This window comes from Podarcis pityusensis, assembly GCF_964106645.2.
Source record: "Podarcis pityusensis genome assembly, chromosome: 5".
In the NCBI taxonomy this organism is placed as follows: domain Eukaryota; kingdom Metazoa; phylum Chordata; class Lepidosauria; order Squamata; family Lacertidae; genus Podarcis; species Podarcis pityusensis.
In genome coordinates, this window is record NC_138032.1 from 57,666,265 (window position 1) to 57,690,721 (window position 24,457).

General features: G+C 39.7%; 1 protein-coding gene across 4 annotated transcripts in view; it reads left to right on the top strand.

The window, feature by feature from the left end:
- The window catches only part of DOCK1 (dedicator of cytokinesis 1), a 362,659-nt gene that overhangs the window by 289,116 nt on the left and 49,086 nt on the right, over nt 1–24,457 (top strand). For all 4 annotated transcript variants that reach the window (XM_081005188.1, XM_081005189.1, XM_081005191.1 and 1 more), the window contains exons 34-38: nt 11,825–11,910; nt 12,100–12,256; nt 14,429–14,469; nt 16,041–16,131; nt 21,436–21,555. In XM_081005188.1, coding sequence (XP_080861314.1) covers nt 11,825–11,910; nt 12,100–12,256; nt 14,429–14,469; nt 16,041–16,131; nt 21,436–21,555 — 495 coding nt within the window. The remainder of the gene's footprint in view (nt 1–11,824; nt 11,911–12,099; nt 12,257–14,428; nt 14,470–16,040; nt 16,132–21,435; nt 21,556–24,457) is intronic.

The following is a 24,457-nucleotide window of genomic DNA, read 5'->3' on the forward strand; positions in this document are numbered from 1 at the left end:
TACCTCCCTTCCAAGAGGTGTTAACATGAATTTCTAATAAGACTCAGCTCAGCATAACACTTCTAGCTTTGTTTGTGAAGGATAAGTATACCTCTACTATGCAGACTATGACAAATGCTCCCCTTGGTCATAGCGGTGATTATTGGCCAATAGACAAACAATAGCATTTGTATCCTTGTGAATAGTTTCTGATTGAGTTGTTTTATTTACAAAATAAATTGAAAATCACTAACAAAGAAAAATTTCAGCACCACTAGATACACAGCTCTGGGAAAAGCGAGATTTTGATGCATCCTGTTAAATCAAATCATGGAGCATAATGATTTTTGAAAGCTACTCTGCAATAATGTCGTAACTATGATGGAGCATGGAAATTATTGACCTGCCACTAGGGTTCAAAGTAGGAAAGGGAAACAAATTGTATGACAATAATCCCATCCCATTTTATTTTGCAGAAGAATTTCATATGTTTTTGTTATGTTGTTTTATACATTTAGAGGTAGCTTTTATGCATTGTATTTTATGCTCTTCTAAACATCTGAAAAATGAAAGCTTGAAAACTAAGCAAAAATATCTTAAGGACAATCTTGTTGTGCCATACCAAAGATCTAGCTTGTGTGAAGTTTGATAGATTACATTAATTTATTGGTGTGGAGCAAGAAGTTGGTGTATGTGTGTGTTTAAATTCTAAGTTTCCTTCCTTGGCCTCAAACTCTCACAGAAAGCCTAAGCCTCCTGTTACCTTATCAGAGGATGGGTGCATTTTCTTCTTGCTTTCTGGCTGTTATAGAAATAACTAATCAGACACTGCATGTGAAGTTCTCAAGTGATTATGTGCAATCGTGATTTTTACTTAAAGGTAAAGGGACCCCTGACCATTAGGTCCAGTCACGGACGACTCTGGGGTTGCAGCATTCATCTCACTTTATTGGCCGAGGGAGCCGGCGTACAGCTTCCGGGTCATGTGGCCAGCATGTCTAAGCCGCTTCTGGTGAACCAGAGCAGCGTACGGAAATGCCGTTTACCTTCCCGTCGGAGCAGTACCTATTTATCTACTTGCTCTTTGACGTGCTTTCAAACTGCTAGGTTGGCAGGTGCAGGGACCGAGAAGCGGGAGCTCACCCCGTCACGGGGATTTGAACCGCCGACCTTCTGATCTGCAAGCCCTAGGCTCTGTGGTTTAACACCCCAGTCTTTACTTACCCCACCTCAAAACTACCACCTAAATAATTGCATGGTAAGCAACATGATGTCACTTTTTTATTCTTCATAGGATATTTAAAAGATGGGAAAATACATATTTGAGGGACAGTAGTTTGGGTTTGAACAGTGTAATACTTCACTCCAAGGGTTTTTTCTCTCTGCAGTTATACTGCCAGCTTTGTTCTAATGTGGTTCTGACTGGTTCCACAAGTTTTACAGGAATGTACTTGGACCTTTTTGTGATGTAATTAGCAATGAGAGACACAACTTCCACCTCCAATGGCATGTGTCGTTATTTTTTTTTTATTGCTTTCATTCTTTGATGGGTATGTGCTCCCCTACTGTACAAGATCAACATGGGAACATTCATCTGTCTTCTTTTTAAGTGGCAAATGTCAGCACATTTGTCTTAACCACCTCCATCAATCACGCCCCATTATTTGGCTGAAGCTTTTATTTAGTTTTAAGTAATTTTCTGTTTCTTTGGGGGTTATTCATTCAGCCTCTTCTGTGACAGACACCCATCATGATGTAAAAAGAAAGGCAACTTTGATAGACTACAGAAGGCGTGTTACATCTCCTACTGCCCTCATGACCTGTGCATTGGGTGCAGTACAGCTGACATTTTTAAAAAGTAAAGTCTGATAGGAGTATTGTGCAAATACAAAAATGCAGTTAGGGCACTCTTTATGCATAAAGGTTCAGAGTGCTCATGGATTCAGACTGTGTTATAATTAATTTATACTATTACAGAACTGATGGAGGTTGCCTATGTATATATGTGTGTTTTGTTTTAATGTTTGGTGGCTTATACATATCCCAATAAATAAATTCAAATTTATTTCCACCAAATGTGAGACGCCAGGGACCAGGAGATAAGTGACTTTTAATAGATGGGAAAGAGCGCAGAGATTATGAGGATGGAGAAAATTCCAAGCATGTGAAAGGGCAAGCAGAAAGGGATGACAACAATGAAAAAATAGACACACGGGTCATATTGGGACAAGTCTAACAAGAGAAGGTGCCAAGTGGGGCTGCAAAGTGTAATCATAGCTACAGGGAAGGGCAAAACTGTGAGAGAAGAGAAAAGCAACTGGAACGAAGTGAAAAAATTAGACAGATGAAAGAAAATAACAAAGGGAAAAAACAGGATGCATTCGCCTCCCTGGAGATTATGTAAATAACTCTCTTTGACTCACACCATCTTTGGAAGCTGGTGCTGATAAGTGCTGTCAAGCCCTGGAAATGTCCATAGCTCATGCTTTAGAGATAATAATTATATATAATAAACATAGAACTGTGTGTGTATGGAATGAAACAGCTACTTGGCCAACTGAGATATTCAAATAACCCAAGACGTAAGGAGGTGCTGCCTCAGTTTCTATCCTTCACCAGTGGGATCCCTCCCTCATCCATGGTGAGGCAGGTATGATATTTGCCCTTGGGAACAAGCAGATTCCCATTTCTTCCTGCTGCTTCAGGAATTAATAAGAACTCTTAATGTCAGGTGAGAGGCATCATTTATGAACACAGTTGCTAGCTGGATATGCAGTCATTAAGCTGCACATTGATGTGTTGCATAAAGCTTTGCTTGAGACAGTTGCGTAGAAATAGCAAAAACAAAACAAAACCAAAAACCCTTTTTCCATTGTAGAAGTTGGATAATAGATGTGATGGGTGAGCTCCTCCAGGCTTGCCTTCTGGCTAACTCAATTTTTCACTGCTTTCTCAAAGAACTGGGAAGAACTCTTGCTGCTGGTTCCTCCTGCGTGCTTTAGGCCTGAGCACACTCAACCAGGCCTTAACGATAAGGTTTGGTGACACCAGTGAATGCTCACATCACAGTGACCAATTAGAAGCAGGGCACAAGATGCTCAGGTTCAGCTTATAATTGTTGATTGCTTTCTCAGCTGAGAAAGTTTGCATTTCAAAGCCACCCTCAAATTGTGGCACCATCACCAGAAAGCAGAAAAAAACCCTTTCGGAGCACCATCATTTTTGTTTAATTTTAAGCTCACAGCAATCTCTTCCTTTCCATACTGAGCCCGTAAGTTAACTATGGAGAAGAATGAAGGTCCATAGCTGAAAATGTGGGACTTGCAACTCTAGAGTTGCACTGCACATGCTGCCCTAGCCATGTGGCCCTAGAACAAATCAGCCCTGTGTGAAAGGTGGGAGCTTCTGTTGTATACCCACATATACCCATCTTTACATCTCAAGAACAGCCAATATGCTGTAAAAACAATGTTTACAGTACACCAAACTTCTCTCCCAAATGAAACCAACATGGCTGTAGTTTCCTTAAGTAGAACTTGAAGCAATTTGCATTTAGTTTCCCATGATGGAGTGGTTTTAGTGTCATCAAAATGTCAGAGTTTTTTTTACATATATAACAAATAATTTTCCTCTCCGCATACCAGCCATCTCATACGAATAGATAATCAGCCAGTGGATAATTTCTGCAGCAAGTGTCAAAGAAGGCAATTCCATTTTTGTACCCTATTAGAGAATCTGCGAAGATTTGTGACTTCTCTTCTGTACTATATTGCTTTAAACTACTACTTGGCATGCTCTTGCACTATAGGGATGCACCTCTGAGCCTGCACTGCAAGGAGTGGATTGGATTATTCCTCTCTCTCTCTCTCTCTCATTTTAATTTCCTTCCTTGAACCAGTACATTTATTACATTAAAGAATTGCATTGCCTTACTGGGGGCACAGAAGGTCAAATAACAATTTATCTTGCAGTTGCATTTTAATCCTTTTTCACTGAGGCCCCCCCCCCGGCCGGTTTTTTAATATCTTTCCAGCCTTAACTTTCTAAAACAGCAGAAGGATACATATGGAGTGTATAGAACTCCATAAACATGGTCATGTGTCCACTGTGCAGTAGTTTGACACCCCGTGACGCCCAGCCTTGTAATGTCACCAGAAGCTTGGGATCCCCTGGCTTGAAAAGTCATAAAGCCAAGGCTACTTGAGACAATGTCTTGGCAAGAGGTGGAACTGCAAGGGTTTGTACTTCTACCTTTGCTTCTCCTTTGGCAACTATTTCCAAACAAAACCATCTGTGTGGTCTTGATAGAAAGAAATAACTCTGAATCATGGTTCTTAAGGTGGGAGCCTATATGGCTTAGATGGGTGCCCTTCTAATGCATCATTATCCATTTTCTGCAAATTCCTTGGAAGCCCTAGAAACATAACAAAATAGCACAAAGTAATTTAACATTATTTATTTATTTGCAGTGTTTTTTTATATCCCTTTCAGGCAGATTGCACAAAGCAGCTTATATAAGATGATTACAACAACAAGCATAGATTTATTTATTTTAAAGTTACAATAGAAAGGAAAGATGCTGTTGCTGCATCTTTTCTACTCATCTCAGGAGAAAATGGTCCGTCAGATGACATTGTGGTGATGGTTGCGGGGAAGGAGAAGCCCCTCCATGTGTATTCAAGCTGCATGTATCCTAGGTACAAAATTTGGAGGATCCATGGAGAATTTTGAATTCTTTGGGAACCGAAAGCCAATATCCTTTAATTTGCCAAACTTGGGTCTCCAGCTGTTTTGGGACTACAACTCCCATTATCCCTAGCTAGCAGGACCCAGTGGTCAGGGATGGTGGGAATTGTAGTCCAAAATCAGCTGGAGACTCAAGTTCTGGAAATCCTGCATCAGTCCCTCCAGTATGAGACTTGGGTGATCCTGTCCCTATTTTCTTGGGAAGGAAAACACAAAGTGGTCTCATAGAGATGTATGCTCAGGAGGCTTCCAAGATTTAGAGAATGGTAAGTAGGTCAGGGGGGGATGAAGTGGGAGCGGAAAGCAAGGCTTGAACGCCTAACAGTTGACAGGATTTTGGAGGGGCAGATTAGGTTAGGTGGATGTGGCTCACTTCCTTCCCTACACTATATGGGAAGTTAAGCTGTGGGCTGTGGTTGAACTTCAATGGGTCCATGAACTCGGGTGCAAAAAAGATAAATGAATTCCAATGCAATACAATAAATTGTATGCAGAACTTGGTTTGTGCATGAAGATTCATAGCCTCCATCAGATTCTGAAATGGGTCCATGAAAGGTTAAGAACCACTACTATATAGGGAAATTTGGGGGGGGGGGATGTTGCATTTCCCTTTCTTCCCCTCTCTATACAGAAATATAGTGGCTATATTTTGATCTGGAAGCTTTTAGTTAGTTCAGGGGTCAGCAAACTTTTCAGCAGGGGGCCAGTCCACTGTCCCTCAGACCTTGTGGGGGGCCGGACTATATTTTGAAAAAAAGAAGAATGAATTCCTATTCCTCACAAATAACCCAGAGATGCATTTTAAATAAAAGCACACATTCTACTCATGTAAAAACACGCTGATTCCAGGACCGTCCGCAGACTGGATTTAGAAGGTGATTGGGCTGGATCCAGCCCCAGGGCCTTAGTTTGCCTAACCATGAGTTAGTTTATAGTGCAGCTGAGCAGGTTTCAGAAGGGAGAGAATTCCACCTTCTGAAATGTCCCCCCAGCCACCCTTGATGTGAACCCACCCTTACACCAAAAGTGTTATCCAAGCTTCTGTTCCAGTCCTCCTGGAGCCTTGAGGAGAAACATTCTCACACTTCCAACTTCTGTTTCAGGTTTCCACTTATATATGTGAAATAGCTAGTTCCAGCATTATGTTTTTGCCCCGTTACAATACGACTAAGAAACAGGAGGTAGGGTGAGATGATTTAGATTGGCGTAGACAATGTGGTGCCCTCCAGATGTTGTTTTCATCCCAACTCCCATCAGCCCTAGCCAGCATAGCTAACTGAGAGGAATGATGGGAGTTGAAGTCCCACAACATCTGTTGGGGACCATGTTGCCACCTGGAGTAGATTAAGGACTGGGGCAGTGTGGATGGGAGGTGGCTTGGCTACTCCAAAATTGGCTACACTACCCTCATTGGAGTGGTACCCATGTAGTATGAGTATGTCAAGTGCATACCACACAGGTGTTTGTGATCCTCATAGGGTCCTTGCAATATGCATGCACCCTATTTCCCCCCACATATCATAGTGACCAGCATCTTGCAGGTATATGACATATAAAGTTCCAAATGGACACTTAACTGCCATTTCGTGGACTTTGGAAGAGTTCATACCAGGTATGTCATAGAGACAGTGTAATGACTGAAGAATGAATGTCTCAAATTCCTTGGAAAAATACTCTGCAGCTATGCAGTTGTTCATAACTGAAATGAGAATAAATTCTTCCATCTCAAAGGTCTGGAGAGTCATGAGTTGCTCTGGGCAGGTACATATTTACTTCGTTCGGTTGAGCTAAGTAAGTCAGGTTTTGTAACTGACATATTTTTACTTGTGAGCAACCCCCTCACTGATTTGGTGGGTTAGTGTTTCTGCACTTCCAAATATCTATTTCACATCAAGGAATGTACAGTCATACCTTGGAAGTTGAACGCCTTGCAAATCGGACGTTTTGGCTCCCAAACACAGCAAACCTGGAAGTGATTGTTCCGGTTTGTGAACGTTCTTTGGAACCCAAACGTCTGTTGCTACTTCTGTGGCTTCCAATTGGCTGCAGGAACTTCCTACAGCCAATCTGAAGCCGTGCCTTGGTTCCCAAAGATTCAGGAAGTTGAACGGACTTCCAAAACGGATTCTGTTGACTTCCAAGGTACGACCGTAATTCCATTTTTTTCTCCAAAATGTGGCATCTCAAAAGAACATTCCTCCAAAGTGGATTGACTGCTATTTACAAACAAAATTTAGCTAGAGTTTCCACTGGACTTAAAATCTTTTTGTAAGCGTTCCCTGATATATAGTTGCTCATATATATATATATATATATATATATATATATGTATGTTTGTTTATTTATTTATTTATTTATTATTATTATTATTAATATATATATATATATTATTGTTCCTCCTAGTTGGAGTGCATATGCTTGCCATAGAAATAAATTGCTTGGACTCCCTGTACTATACCATTTTTACATCCTTGATTGTGTTGTCATCCTTTATACCACACCGGTGCTGTAAAAGGACTTTTAAAGTCCTTTCAAATTTGGTTGTGTGCCCAGGTAGAGGCCGTTTTGCTTTGCCAGACTACTTTTAGGCAACATCAGTTTGAATGATTGATGTCTGTAATGTATATACTATCTTAGTGACAAGTAAGTCCCAAACCTGTAATCATTTTGAATTATGCACATTATTTGCATAATTTATTATGATATGAACACTTGAGGTTTCATTAGAATTCGAAGGTGGCTTTTTCCTCTTTAGTTAGGAGAAGTAGTAGAAATAAATGAAAAGTTAGGATAAGCAGAGTGGATTTTAGAAGCAATCAGTGTATGTAAGAGGAAACTTGGAAGGCACAAAATGGAATTAGAAGACACAAGGGTTTAAAAAAAAAAAAAAACCACCACCCTAGTTATAGGAGCATAAACATCAAGATTCCCTGTAGTATCTGGGCCTTGAGTGCATTTACCTCACATGTTGACAGATTCTACATAACCATGCCTGCCTTTCTCTCACTCTGTCATGGCTGGAGTCAGACACAGGTCAGCATGAAAGACACAGGGCTCAGTGGAATTAACTCTTTATTCAAGGAAGCGACATACAACTCAGCAACCCTTCCCCATAGGTCTTGCCTTCCACTCTTTCTAAGGCTCCTCCTCTCTCGGATGTTTCCCAAGGAATCTCAGACTTTCTTATGTCTGCGTACTTCTGGCCTCTGTTCTGCTCTCCTCATTTTCCTGTGCATTGTTGGAGACTAGGAGGGGAGCTTGTCACAGCAGAAGCGGGTGGGGGGGGGGCTCCCTGGATTCTTCAGCAGCCGCTTGCCCTCCTTCCTCTGTTCGGAGTCTGAACTGCTTTCTGTCACCAGCTCTTCCTGCTCACTAAACCCTGTCTCCCCTTCAGCATCCGACTCCTCCTCCTAATCTTCTCCCTCCCACCCCCAATCCCCAGGCTCTGAGCCTTCCTCTGGAAGTTCCCTTGGGGGTTCCGCAGCTGGTGTGTCCCACCATTCTTTGTCTAGCCAGTCCCTGACACCTTCACTAACATTGCATGTCAATATATAGTTTAGTCACTGAACAATATATAGTTTAGTTGCTCCCCAGATGTGTATGATTGCAGTCTTTATGCCATTTATTTTTTATTTTATCTACTAATTAAATTCTTTTTATCTATTAATTAAAACATTTCCAACCAGCCCTATATCAATTGATCTTAGGGTGGGGTACACATATAAAATAGGGATAGCCAACACAGTGCCCTCCAGATGATGATGGACTCCAAGTCCCATCAGCCCCAACCAGTATCTGTCAAGGACGATGAGACATCAACAAAATCTGAAGGGCACCATGCTTGCTTATATAAAACAATAATTCTACAAAGAGAACAAAAACACAGCCAGCCAGCAATAGTAGTCAGACGCTAAGCAGATTCCAATACTAAACTGCAACCAATAAGATCCAAGTTATACGGTATTTATCGAGCATTGTGAAATGGGGAAGGAGAACAGAAGGTGGGGGAACTGCAAAATTCAGAGCCCTGCCAGGCACACAGCAGCAAATTGAAACATGCCCAGCTGCTTTTCATTCTGTAACTATCAACATGTGGATAATCTGGGGCTTTTTAAACAGTGCTTCTTTAATCTCGTTTCTGTACGAAAGGCTTGTTCACATACAAACCTATGGCTCAGGCTCACACAGTGCCCCCTCCCTCCTTTGATATTCCTGTACAGCTATTCCCCACCCCACCCCAAATAAGCCTGACTTGTTTTTGCATACAAACCTGAGTTTCTGTCTTAAAGCAAACTCTAGTTTGAAGCTGACTTGTTTGGAAACTGACTAGAGCTTGTTTTAAACCACAATTTCTGGTTCCTAAGTAACAACAAGCTAAGATACCTTGAAACTGAAAGTATCACAACATACTTTTAATGACACGTTGGGTAGGGGGAGCACTCAATCCCAATGCTTCATGCTGGATCATTCTAGTTCTTGCACAGGCTGTTAACCATAGCTTTTTGGAGTGAAAAATGAGGTGCAGGTATTGTCATGGTTGTCAGCCCAAAATTGCTGCCATGGGCAGAAAGAAAGAAAAGGTGGCACTACTCCTTGCTGGTGCTAACCGTGGTTTCATTCTACATGTGAACTGGCTAAAATGTGATCAAGACCGGATTATGGATTTGCACATTTATTTGAATGCATGTCCAACCATGGCCTTATGATATAGAAAAAGACCCAGGGAGAACTTTAGTTTGGGTGTTACCTCATGAAAGGGGAAGGGGAAGAAACAGAGAAGAAAACTTCTTCCTAACATCATTGCATTTATATAAACTTAAAGCAAGAAAAATATAATTAGAATCGACTCCATATATTAATCACAGCTGGCCAATGATGCACGCGCGCACACACACACACAAATAAGTATTAAGTTAAAAATTGCTAGGAATTGTTGAACTTTTAAGCGTTCTACTGATTTTAAAAAAATTGTGGTCTTTCTACTCCGAATCTTCAGTGCGGAGCAAGCACTTACCGTATTTTTCGCTCCATTGGACGCACCCGACCATAGGGCGCATCTAGTTTTTAGAGGAGGAAAACAAGGAAAAAATATTCTGAATCAAATGTTGTATAAACTACTGTATTTAATAAACAACCGGTATATCAGAATCACATTATAGCCATGTAAAGTGAACAGCAGTCAACAATGGCATTAAGAACCATCATCACTGTCATTAACAAATGAAGAGAGATTTAAGGTTTGAGTACTCTTCTAGTCTTCTGTGAACCCCAAGAACTCATCACTGCTAAAGTCAGAATTTATGAAGCTCAGTTGCTCACAGTCACTGACATCACTTTCTTCACTTTCTTCATGTAAAATACCATCTTCGTATCCATCCAAAGCATTGCTAATGCCACATTTTTTCCTCTCAATCCTCTTCCTCCCCTCTCTCAGCGAACAGCCTGCCAGCTGCTCGCAAACATTCCCTTTACTTGAATTATAGTCAAGAAACAGCCAAGCAGAGCTTCTCAGCGGCAGGCTTGGGAGGCTTTCCTTTTCCCCACTTTTTTCTCTCCCCCCCCCAAGCAGAACAGTCCCCTTTTCCAGCCTCCTCCTCTCCATCCCTTTCACCCAAACTCCTCAGGTCACGTCTACAATTTCTCCCCTTCACTGCTCCCTCTCCTTTGCCCTCTACCATGACTCTCCACTCACGGCAACCTATGGTACCTCATCTCCCTTCACCCAGCTTCTTGGTCCCCCTCCTCTCCATCCTCTTCCTCCCCTCTCTCAGTGAACAGCCTGCCCACTGCTCCAAACCTTGAGGGGAAGGGCAGGCTGCTGGCAGAGCAGCACCCCCCCCAACCCCATTCAGCAGCCCTGGAGCGTGGGGCATGGGCGCACAGCCCTCCCCTTGCTCCAAAGCTTCCCAGGGCTGCAGAGGGAAGCTGAGGCTGCCGGCAGATGAGCGCGGTTCTCCCCCCCCGCCCCCATTCAGCAGCCCAGGAGTGCGGGGCATGGGCGCACAGCCCTCCCCTTGCTCCAAAGCTTCCCGGGGCTGCAGGGGGAAGCCAAGGCTGCCGGCAGGGGAGCGCGGCTCCACCACCACTACCAAAGACCAGTCCAAGAGTGTACCGCACTCCGGCAATTTGGCTCCAGGGACCACACATTTGCTCCATAGGACGCACAGACATTTCCCCTTACTTTTTAAGAGTAAAAAAGTGCGTCCAATGGTGCGAAAAATACGGTAACTTCTCAGCATCAACATGGACCTGCAACTCAAAAACTCTTCATTTTCCACATGAACAGCCCAATTCTCTGTACACTTACTCACTAGTTTATAACTCTTAGAAATAAGGCTGCAGCATGTCAGATACATTTAATTGTACAACTATTGATTTAATATTATAATAAAATAAGACTATACATGTACAAGAAAAATATATTAATAATAATCTGTTGCTTCAGTTACTTGTCATAATGCCACCATCCAATTTAGAATGCTTCTGCCAGAATAAAATTTCCATCCCTATGGTCTTGTTACACCCTTCTCTTTAACCTCCTGACTAGCTCTTTTCTGCTTCAGCTTACAAATTCCATCCCCCAATGAAATATCTTTGGAGATATCCATTAGACGTGTTCTGAGGTGAGCCAACTTCTCTAGTTCAAATAGATGTTAGGGTGCTCATCCAACTGGATGATGCAATTGGCAGTCCTGCCTAAGGTGTTATATATCATCAGTAATGGTGCTTCAAACTGCTTGCATCTGTTGCTATTATAATTATTGTAAAGGACATTGTGTGCCTGTTCGGCATGTTATTCCCCACCCCTTATTCGGCTAATCAGATACCTTATTTAGATTTTCTTAAAGCAATCGTCTAAGCCCCATTTAACAACATGACCAAGTATTTTCTGAATTGAAAGATCCTCATAGGGCAACAGATCATTACACATGGCCTAATATGAGAGATCTCAAACTGTTAAAAGCCAATCAAGCTGAAAAACAGTGGTCATATATCTTGTTGTGAGCTTTAACAAATCTATGACCCATTGATTTCTACAGTAATAAAATGAAATATTTGCTGTGTGCTGATTATTTATGCTTGTTCTATTTAATTGTAGTTTGAAAATGAGATCATCACAAAGCTGGATCATGAAGTAGAAGGAGGCAGAGGAGATGAACAGTATAAAGTGTTATTTGACAAAATGTAAGTGTTGGTTTAGCAGTGGGATTTGTCTTAGAACATAGTCAAGAGAGATACCAATAAGATTATAATGAACTTTGGAGCCTAGGAATAATTAAAATATGTTAATGATACAAAATATTTAAAATTACACCTTAGTCGAGTGCCTGCTCCCGAGTGTGATTAACGATGTTTTTGTAATTATATTTTCAGCCTCCTGGAACACTGTAGAAAACATAAGTACCTTGCCAAAAATGGTGAAAATTTTGTTAAACTTGTGGTTCGCTTGATGGAGAGACTTCTGGATTACAGAACCATTATGCATGATGAAAACAAGGAAAACCGCATGAGCTGTACTGTCAATGTGCTGGTGAGTGAGAAGAAATGAACTGGCTGAATTTAGAGTGGCTGCTGAATTTGTAAATGTAACAGTGGGGTCTTGCTAGGAAACATACTTTTTATTATTTTAGAAAGTTAAGAACAACAACCACAACCAATTTTAAAAAGAAACGTCATGAAATTAGATGCACATAGTCTAATTAATAGGGAAAATAGAACTGTTATGATGTTTGACCAAAGCTATTACTTTTTTTAAAAAAAATCAAAAGCGGATTTGCACAATTTTACAATCAGTGTGGCCCAAGTGTTCAGAAATTCAGATAAATATGAAAGCTTTTATCTAAGGATGAGGACGCAAGATGAACTTAGGTGTTCAGAAAAGTTCAATAATCAAAGTTTAGATCATTGGGCTTCCGCACGACATACTTGATGCTTTAATAGGCTTAGGACTACTTGCAGAATATGCAACTTACTGTTTAAAACTATATTTCTGATTGGTATTTGTACTGCATGAGTGTACTGTTGGTAAACGGAGTTATCATTTAAGAGGCTATCCGCCTCATTATTTAACTTTGTGTCAGTAGCAGTGCTGTTACTTAATTTGGGGAGGGGAGGGAGTCCTTGGAAGTAGCTTTTGATCATGATCTGTAGAGTGAAATGTGGATTGCTTTTAGAAAAGACTGCCTGCTTTTCTGAGTAGAATTAGAGTGACAAGATTCTGCCTGTTGGAAACTTTACAGGATTTTTTTTTTTTAAGGCACTAGGATTGCTTCCATTGCTTTTTCAAAAGTTATAAAGGAAATTAGAGCAATTTATCAAACCGGAAAAATTTAAGAGGTTTATTTTTCTAGCTCTTCTCTATAACTTGTATTTGTTGCGTTTGCCTCTATTTTCAGTTCCCCAGATCCTCACTTCTGAAGTGTATTAATCCATTTGCAGCATGGGTTTGCTGTCATAATCCATCTAAGTACACTACAAATACAAGGAAAAGAAGATCCAGTGATAAAATCTAACTTCAGTAAAATAGCCTGGTTATTAAAAAATGACAAGAGTCCTGGGGCACCTTTAAAGTGTGCTGGCTTTTTAGAGCTACAGGCTACTTTGTTAGATACACGAAGAAGAATCTTCATAGGCTTATGTACAGTGCAGAAGAAACATCAGTGCACGCAAAGGATACAGTGAGCAGGTGGACATGAGGCTTTACTAAGTTGGTCTGTTAGCAAATTGTGTCTCAAATGAGAGATAACGTATTTTTGGCTCTATAAGACACACCAGACCACAAGACGCACCTAGTTTTTGGAGGAGGAAAAGAAGAAGAAAAATATTCTGAATCTCAGAAGTCAGAACAGCAAGAGGGATCGCTGTGCAGTGAAAGCAGCAATCCCTCTTGCTGTTCTGGCTTCTGGGATAGCTGCGCAGCCTGCATTCGCTCCATAAGACGCACACACATTTCCCCTTACTTTTTAGGAGGGAAAAAGTGAGTCTTATAGAGCAAAAAAATACGTACTTCATAATGACACTATTGGGGGGTTTTCTTCCAACGCAATTTCCACCTTCAGAATCGTTATTTTCCATAACAGTAGCCCATTGTTGATGGAATTACTGTAGCATAAAGTATACTTCACTTTCAGATTTCACTCTAAATTCCATCTCAGTCTGTCGAGGTTGAAAACGTTCATCAAGTTCTTGCTATACTGAAAGTAAGAAGGTGTGACAGCAGGAGAAACATGCATTCTTTTTATTAAGTGAATTATTCCTTACCAAATTAAGCATGCAAAGTGCTCTGTTATTTTCTTTCTCATTAATCCTCACAACAGTCCTGTCAAGTTTTTTTTTTAATTCCAGTACTTAAGAAAGTATTAGATTCAAGAATGTATGATTTATTACCAAAACTACTTTGAAATTTGAAATTTCATTTTAGCACATTATGTTGTTTTGTACATTAGAAAGCCGAGAAAAGCTAATGGTGTATGACTTGAAAATGCCCTACCCTGAAAATACTGAATCTCTGCAGTGAAATGTAAAGTACTATTTGCAGATTTCACAGTTATAAGAATGTATGAGCTCCTTTAACCAGGAGCAAGTTTCATGTCACAGTTTGAGGCTAATGTTACGTGGCTATGAGTTTCTAATATAATAAATATGCCTAATATATGTATGGCTCACTGACAAATCTCTAATGTCTTTTCTTTTCTTGTTCCAGAATTTCTACAAAGAGATTGAAAGAGAAGAAATGTACATAAGGTTTGTAAACCTAACTTTATTAGACATTGTGTTTCTTATAAAGCAAGAGGGCTGTGGGATGGCACTAATAAAAGGAACAGATAATCTGTTCGGCTCACATGAGTCTGTAAGATTAATTAAATGTGTTCTTTCATTCATATGCCCTATATACAATTTGCATTTCTGACTGTTCCTACAATCTTCAAAACTGAGTCTGTGTTCTGTTAAGAGAAATGCTAGGATTGGTGTGGCTCCTCTTGTTTTTTTATAATTAGGTTGATTTTTAAATGTTTAAATATTTAGGATATTGTATATTTTAGGTATATATAGATGTCTAGTCTCATGGATTGCTTCCACACCACTTTTCTCCAGAATGGAATCATTTGTTCGCTTAAGGTTGTATCCCACATGAATCACACTTGAGTAGACCCATTAAAATTGATGGACATAACTTAGGTCCATTACTTTCAATAAGTCTGTTATGAATAAAACTTACTTTTTAATAGAGAATCCAAGAATTGCTAGTGATTGGTTGCTTCCCTGTCTTTTCTATTTGTCTTCTCATTTTCCCCGCCCCAACCTGGGTTTTTTTGTAATTAAAACACAGCTGTACTGGATAAAATGTGAATTTACGTTTCTCCCTTCTACCAGCCTTTTAAGTAGCTATTTTTCCTCTTTCTCCTCTTCTTTCATAGGCACTGTTGCTTCTCGCATACTGGCCCTTTTATTTTATTTTGTCCGCCCCCCCCCCCCCCACTGAAATTGTTTCTGTTCATTGCTTAGGGGTGCAGGGGGGGTGTTTTAATTACTTGTTTCCTCTTTGCAGCTAGACTGATTGCTCATTAATTTTTATTGTACTTTTTATTGTCCCAACTGCATTCTCCCATTCTCTGGTGGGTAGCAAAATCTTGTATCCCCAGGATAGGCTACTAATTACCAAAAGGTTTTTTATACCATCTGACTACATTCCTTTGAGCAAATCTTCAGAAAGGTATAGAACATATTTGAGATAAAGCCTTTTATGCATTTGTAGTTTCCATTTTGACCATGCATATGTTAAGAGCAATTTTAGTGATTTTTTAAAAATAGATTTCTTTCCCCTTTAACAGTACAATCCTATGCATGTCTGCTCAGAAGTAAGTTTCATTGAGTTCACTGGGACATATTTCCAGGGAAGAGTGTATAGGATTGTAGCCTTAGTTGTGGTAGCAATTTAGCTATGAAGTCCCCAGTGGTTTTCTTGGAGGGCTTCTTGAAACAACAAATTAACTGTCCATTTTAGGAATGACACACATTTTTACCAACATCATAACTTTTTTGTTGCATGTCTCCAGATACCAAGGTATCAAAAAAGAGTTTCAGTTTTATAGACACTGAAGTTACAACCTTATAAAATGCACAAGTACATTATTGTTTGTTGTTGAGTTTCTTGACATGCTGTGTGCTACATACTGATCAGATGAAATAAAATATGAGTTTTAAAGTACATCAGTTATATGTTGTCCTATTTGAGCATTTGAATCTTAACTGCTAAAACCTTTGACCTTGTTTTATGACATTACTGAGAATTTATTTTCATTTTTTACTTGTAGGTATTTGTACAAGCTTTGTGACCTGCACAAAGAATGTGATAACTACACTGAAGCTGCCTACACTTTACTGCTGCATGCAAAGCTGCTTAAGGTATAATAGTTCGAATGTACTGTCTTTAAGCATTTGTTTTGCAAGCTGCAAGATCGCTGAGTCTGAAACACTCCCTTGTAAAATGCACTAAATGATTCAGAAAAATTGAAAGCTTAGGTCTAGAATTGCAGCATTTTTGTGGGACAAACAAAATATGAATGCGGATTGTTAGTCAAGGTGTGCTTTGTCATCTGCCGCCTACCAGCACTGTATAACATTTGAAGGGTCTGGGTTGGTGAAGAAACTTTCCATAAAGTTCTCAGTGTTGATGAGATTCAGAACTAGAGAACTTAATGTTTTTCTAAGTCAAAATACTAAGGAGAATTTGGAGTTGCCTGAGGGGTTGGAACAAGGGAAGAAAGTGGGGGGGGGCAGTTTTTGAGATTGAATATTTAGCTTAAAATAGGACTATTGGACACAGTAGAACTGACTTCTGAGTAAGCATTTGTAGGATTGTACCGTGAAACTAGTGAACTGTCTAACCATGGTCGTAGGAGGAGGATTTGAGTGCAGGAACCTTTTCTGCTCCATAGAAAACAACTGTGGTCAAGCTATATTGATCCAGGAATTGTCATAGTTATCCTACCAACCTAGTTTTCTTACCAGCCACCAAGGACACCTGCTTCTCCAGCGACAAAGCTGGATCCTGACCAAAAATATAATAAACATTATAAATACATCATCAATAAATCACTATTTGCCATATCTTCATTTGCAGAACTATACAATAAACAAATTCATAATACTAAAAACACCTTGGACCTATTAGAACTCTGGTGGTAGACAAACTTTTCCGCATGTCTTCTGATACGATAACTTAAATATGAAACAGCCCATTATCTTATCTACTGCTTAATTCAAAGAACTCAATATCTTTTTGATACTGAATTCATCAACAGAAGGGGGAGCGAGATAATTTTCAGAGATTCCTCCCTAAAAGATGCTCTAAACATAGCCTCAACCATCCAAACCAAATTTTGATGCAGTACAGATGCCTGCAAAATCGCCAGAAATTTTCTCCTTCCTCCATTCTGCTGACTGATGTCTTGTGGAGCCGTATTGAACCAGAGGAGGTTTCTAGTTAAGCTAGATATGTTCTGTTAAGACAAAATAATTACTTTTTCCAATCCTTTTTGCATTGTACATTCATGGGACAAGCACAATATGCTTCAGTTGTAGCAGTATATTTCTGTAAATTCTTTTCACTTCTATTTTTCACTTCTATTTTTTTTTAATGCAGTGAATTGGGAAAAACACATTGAACAGCATAACTTGCTTATAAAAAGTTTTTCCTCCATAAGGGGATTTTTCCAGTAAATACATTTTGAGTTCTTTAAAGAAGTGATAGTTATCTCTAACTATTTTGCTCTGAGGAGTTTGCATGTGCTTAGGCAGAAAATTGATTCACAGTGGGTATATGTTATTCCCTTGCCCAAATAATACTTTGACTAGATTTGTTCAGACATTTTTCTCCACAGCAAGGTGCCTTTGTGTAGCATTGTCCCATCTAGATTTCTGAAGAATTCCAAACCCCCAGTGGTCTAAGCACCACTAAGACAGCCTTACAGAACTAACACAGCCTTATAAATTACCTATGTGCACAGACTTTTGTATTTGATAAGATACCATATAATACTAGATCAGGATGTAGACATGGAGAAATAAGCAAACGGACAAAGCCATATACAGTGGTACCTTGGTTTACGAACTTAATCCGTTCTGGAAGTCCATTCTTAAACCAAAGCGTTCTTAAACCAAGGCGTGCTTTCCCATAGCAGCGTGGGACTCAGTTTACAAATGGAACACACTTGACAGGAAGCAAACATGTTCTCATTCCAAGGCAAAATTCACAAACCAAAACACCTACTTCCGGGTTTGCAGCATTCTTAATCCAAGTTGTTCATAAACTTAAGCTGTTCTTAAACCAAGGTACCACTGTAGTTGGAATGCGGTATTGAAGATGATGTTTCTTTACGTTCCCAAATGCCATAGCTCGGTTAGTAGAGCATCTGCCTTGTCCTAGGTTCAGTCTCAGACCTCTCCAGATAAGGCTGTCTGTGAGCCACTGACAGTCAATATCAACAGTACTGAGCTAGTCTGACAGGTATAAGGCAGTTTGCTATGTTTCTGTGCTCAGTTGGCCCTTTGAATGTGAATCTCTCAGGATCCCTTTTGGTTGGGTTCCAGTTAAACAAAGACATCTTGTGATGAGGTAGTTGTGAAATAAGCAGTTGTAGGGTTTGCTTGTCCTTAGCATATTTTGGAATTTTGGGACCCTTGGAAGGCAGAAAACAGAAATACAGTGGTACTTCGGGCTACATACGCTTCAGATTACATACACTTCAGGTTACAGACTCCGCTAACCCAGAAATAGTGCTTCAGGTTAAGAACTTTGCTTCAGGATGAGAACAGAAATCATGCTCCGGTGGCGCGGCGGCAGCAGGAGGCCCCATTAGCTAAAGTGGTGCTTCAGGTTAAGAACAGTTTCAGGTTAAGTATGGACCTCCGGAACGAATTAAGTACATAACCAGAGGTACCACTGTAAAGAAAAACGTAATATTCAGAACAAGCTCCATTGGTGGCATTGCCTAGTATTGAAAAGCTATAGTAAATGATACTGTGCATCTTTAGACAATATTCCATATTTCTACTTGTTTGGAACAACTGATTGATTCCCAAAAGAATAGTTCTAGACAGAAAATTAAAGGAATAGAAACATATGCCATTCATTTGTAACAAAGAAGCATAGATGTAGAACATTGTCCTACGAAACATTAGATCAGGTTTTCAGACTACTAGGCCTTCCCAAAAAATAGTTGTAAACAGAAGGTTAAAGGTGTAGTTGCATAACTTCAGCACAGTAGTCTCTTGAATCTTGAAATTAGCAAGCCATTCTATCGGAACAGAACCAAACATTTGGCGATATTGGAGTGTGCTGTAGAATATTGAATTATGAAGCAGAAGCCCCCTTTCTAACTCATCAATATTTCTAGATGGTAGTGAAAGTAATTTTCTGATGGGGATAATGTTATGTGCAGCATGCCCTTGTATAATTCATTTCAAAAATAGCTGATATGAACACTGGTAGCCACTGATTTATTTTGATGCTTCTAGAAGAAAATATTTAAGGGGGGAAATTAAAGGTACAAAGATTTAGTATAGGACAAACAGGATGCGGGGGGGGGGGGGGATGAATAGATAGCAGCCAAAGCCTGTTAATGTAGCAGTAGAAAAAGTGTAGAGCATATTTGTAGAACCTATACAAAGACATTTTCAAGTTTATATACTCATATTTTCTGAAATTGATTTGTAAGTCTTTTATTTAAAAAAGAGAGGGAAAATGTCAATGATATTCAGGTGACACTTAAAGGATAAAGCTGTCACTGAAGAGCTTTTATTAAAAGTGTGTGCAGTTTTTTAAATTGCTAATGAGAGGTACAATGTGCAGGGAAAGAAATCATGAAGATAGGCAGCCTAACCCTTTGCATATTAACTCAGTCCCTTCTGAGTTTAGTATAGTTTACTCCCAGCTAAGCATCCATAAGATTGGGATCCAATGATGACCCCATGCACCTTTACAGAGAATTGTATTCTGTATATTAACCTTGAGGAGTGTTGTGGAAGCTAAGCTTTCATTATTTTTAAGTGGCTGGTTGGCTACACATTTCAAAATTTGTTTGTCTACTCATGTATGTCCCACCCTTCTTCCCAAGAGTAAACCCAGGATCCATTCAAACATAAAATAATAAAACATTTTAAAACTATGAAATCCAGGCACATGTGAAACAACAGCAGTTAAAAACCCACAGTACAAGAGTTGTGCAAAGGTTCCCAGATAAAAACATTTTGATTTTCTACTCCAAAATGGTCAGAATGGAGGACTGCCTGATTTCTCCCAGTGGGATATCAATAAACAGGGTACCACCATTGAAAGTGCCCCGTCTTCTGTCACCATCCTCTTTTTGTCTCTCCATCTGATGAGGACAAGTTGACATTCTCCTCCTGATTACAGCAGGTACAGTCACTTGGGCCATTTAAAGCTTAGTACGCAAGTACTGACCCCTTGAATCTGGCCCATAGCTCACGTGCAGGCAAGTCAGTGCTTTGAGGATTGCAGTGATATGAACCTCTAGGCAAATAGCAGAAAATTAAATAAAAGTCCATTTATTCTGTTTCAATGGCTTTCCATTACAAATTTGAATTATAAACCAGATATGTTAAGCACATCATTTTGCAAGCAGAGGAATTGAAAAGTAAGACATGGCAAGTTTTAAAATATAGCAGTATATTTCATACATAGAACATTAGGCCAAATCATGTTCTCTTCCTGAATTCCTCTCTTTATTTAATTGAGGCTACAACACAATACCTCTATCATGCATAGAAGTGTAATGAATTTCAATTTTATAATGATTCTACTGCTGCCTTATAAAATTTCAAAATCAAGATAAGTTTCTTAATTTGCTGCTGTTAATTACTTGAAGTCAGATACCTGGAAAAATAACAGCTTTCTCCTTGCTGAATGTAAGACTTAATTAAAAAGTAAAAAGAGCATTAGCTGTAACCTATAAATCAGACAGGCTTGCTGTGTTTAAAATGGTATAGTGTTATTCCATTGCTGATTTTAAAATAATGCAGGATCTTTTTAAAGTAGGATAAAAGCACCACCACTCCCCCCCCCCCCAATTACACAAACACACCATTATTAAAGTCTACAGAAATTTGATTCTGTTAACTGCGGTCAGTGATGTCTTTTTCTATTAACTGAATGGCATATATTATCCACTATGCCTTTGACAGTTTTTTCAAGTTGTGGTGGCCAGAGCCATTTGCAAAGCTCTGAGGACAAGAACGTTCCATGTTGATGAGCCCCTTCTGTAATTCCATTCTTTCCTATATACGCCCACATTACATCTGCCTCTTTTCCTTTTGCGCCTTCCAGTTCTTTATACTCATATTGACATCACTCAATGCTGCAGGCTCTTTTGCAATGTAAAACTGAGTGCACTGAGCAAGAATGCAAGGTCATTTTAATTGAAAGAGCTTTTTATTTAGCCCCTGCTCTGGTAGGTAAAGTCTTTTCTGGTCTGTGGTTGATCAGTTAACCTGAATGTATGAAGAGTGGTTGGTTGGTTGGTTGGTTGCAAAAGTGGGTGATAACTCCAAGGTGTCAACACTGATGTCATATTTCCCAGCCACAAAATAACTTACGAATCCATCACATGGGCTTGTTTAAAATAGAGCACAGTTATAGGTACATCATTTACCTGTTATTCCCTTCTTTTTCTCCATGGTTTAATTTAGTGGTCAGAAGAACCATGCGCAGCGCATCTTACACAGAGGGATGGATACCAGGCGGCCACACAAGGACAACTAAAAGATCAGCTCTATCAAGAAATTATCCATTATTTTGACAAGGGCAAGGTAATAAGGAAGCATGTTCCATTGCTTTTACTGCAAAATTGCAAGCTACAAATGTGCCAAAATGACAAAGAAAGAATTCATCAAATGACCTTCCGTGAGCTCCCAAGTTGAGATTTGCAAAGTTTTTTTATAAAGAAACTGGAAGCTAGAGCCTAATTACGATGACAGGAGATACATAAAACGTTGAATAAACAGAAAGGGCATAGATTAGTGTGCAATTTACCAGGAAGGAAAGCCACATCTTATTCTAAAGGGATTTACTGATGATAAGCTGATACTGGTAAAAACAGTGAGAGTTTAAGGCAGGGGGCAGAGTAAGATGGCATGACCAATTAGCCATTTAATTGGCAGCTCCTAGTATAGTTGCTCTATCCAGCTGGTAGCTTTAGGACTTCCCACAGCAATTAAAAAAGGGCTGTGTCCAATGATGTCCCAATACTGAAGTAATGCTCTTGGATTCAGACAGAGGGGCAGGAGGTGATTTTCAGAAAGGAAAAAACTCTGCCTCAGGGGTTGTGATGAGCCACTTCTGCTTGTCCCAAGATACATTTTGGGGCAAGGAAGATGGTGGAAGAATAGGAGGAAGGAGCTTTTTCAAGTTTTTGTTTAGAATGCTCAGGTGGCCTCACTGACAAGTGCCAGGAGTTTTGTATATGGAAGCAAAGAAGAATGAGTCTGCCACACACCTACATACACATGTACTTTGCAGAGATTAGTTTGTGACTAATTAAAGTGCACATGGGCTCAAGTCAAGTCTGTGAATATGCTTGGACAATTGCTAGTGGCAAGTGTGCAGCAGATCGACATGAAGTGGACAGACCTATGGTCAGATCCCTTCTCAGTCAGTAAACTCACAACATGACCCTGAGCCAGTCTGAGCTACCTTATACACTCAAGATAATATACTGGGTGGTTCTGATTATGAAATGGAGTGCTCATTCTGAGGATTTTCCTAATGTAATGTAATTGTGAGTTCCTTGGACTTTTAGTTGAAAAGCAGGATACAAACAGGATATAATAATCAGTAAATGGTTTGAGAGACAGCAGAAGTATTCAGTATGTCATGTGAAGCTTGACATGAAACAGCTAAAAGGAGGGGCACAGATTTGAAATATGTCATTGCTTGTGGGGTGGGGTGTTATGAAACCAGCAGGACACCACAGTATTTTTGTAGCATTTCTGTTTCTAATTTACTCAGCTTTTTAAGGGAAAATCAGCTCCAAAGTCCATGTTATTTTAAATACAGACTTGTGCAGTTCTGCTACCATGGCACTAATTGGCTGTTTATGAGCAGCAGGCAAAATACCTGTTTACTATGCTTTCACCATGCATGGCTCTACAAAATGAGAAATTCACAGTTTGCAAAAACACTGTTTTGTAGAACAATCTGGTTTTGGTTTTAACACCAATTGTGGGTATTAATGGAAAATGGAAAGTAAATGTCGGTTTGTTAACGAACTGCTGAACGTTTGCTTTGTATCCTTTTCGGTTCCATTTTAGAAAGATAAGCAAAATCTGTACTATTCTTATCTGTGTTGTCAGCATTCAAGGAACAATTTTAGAGCTCCTAATTGTTTACAGAGGTTCTCAAATTTTCCAACTGAAAATTCACATTATCTGACTTGCTTTTTATGTTCCTTAGTACACAGGAAAAATATGTGCAGATTGAGTCCATATCTGGGGAACATTGGCAGTAAATGGAAAAAAGTATATTTTATATGGGCCAAAAAGAAAATTAAATGTGCAATGACACCTTTGCTCAGGGATGTCAGGTATTGACTTTGTGGGCTTATGGTTTAAATATATAAGAAAAGGTACAAGCTGCTTTTCAACCCTGAAAATAGACTCCAAAGCAGTTTATAATCTAATTTAAAAAAAAAAACCTGTACAAGAACCATACCAGTGGTCTATCTTGGAGTCTCAAATTTCAGTGGCACCCTGGACGATGCCAAAATCTGGTGCCCCCCCCTTTCACCTTCTGTTGAACTTCATAGTTGCGGCACCCCAGAAACTCTGCGCCTGGTTCGACCAAACTGGTTGTGTTCCCCTAGATCGGCCTTTGGCCACACAGAAATAAAAGCAACCACTACCTGGCACAATTCAAAGGGTTGCCACTACTTGGTCTGTGGAGTTTTCTTTTTTAACTACCATACCTTCCCCACAGGGATTATGGCCAGCAAATAAAAGTCCTGAGGATGCAAGAAAGATAATTCCTTCCTTTCAAGGTCATACAGTATTGGGGCATGACTGCGTGTTTACTTCCAAAACTGTGGCAGTAGACACATGGGCTGGTGTCTCTTCCTCATCCTGTTTGCTGGCTTATAGCAAAGCTGTTTGCTGGCTTTATAGCAACATCTTGGAAGCTAGCGGGCAAGAGCAGAGCAGACCAAGACTGGAGAAAACCTTTGTGGGTGAAGCTGCATTTGGCTACTTGGCGTGACATTGTATTTTTAGTAAAAGGTATTCATAGGTCTTTAATATCTAGGCCATATATGTTTGAGACTGAGAGAACTTTGCGGGGGGTGGAGCTCAATTCAAGTGTAGAATTAAAAGTAAAGTTTAATGACAAAAGAAAAGGACTCGTAGAATAGAGAATAAAGATTTAAGGCTGCATTGCTAGCTATAGAGGGCAGGATATACTCAGCCTCTGTTCTTCTTCTGTGTGAGTTTCCATGTGCTTCTTGAAAATGCCCTGGATTTTAGTCTTAAATTTTTCACAGTTTAATCAGTGTTTGGATACTGAATTCCCTCTGTTGTTGAAAACGCAGATACTAATGCAATCTGTAGTCAGGTATTTCTCAACAACACTTAACACTAAAGGTACTGCTACGTCATGCTGGCAATTGAGAAATTATTTCCCCCTTCACATTCACCTGCTCCTTCCACAGTCCACAAGCCACTC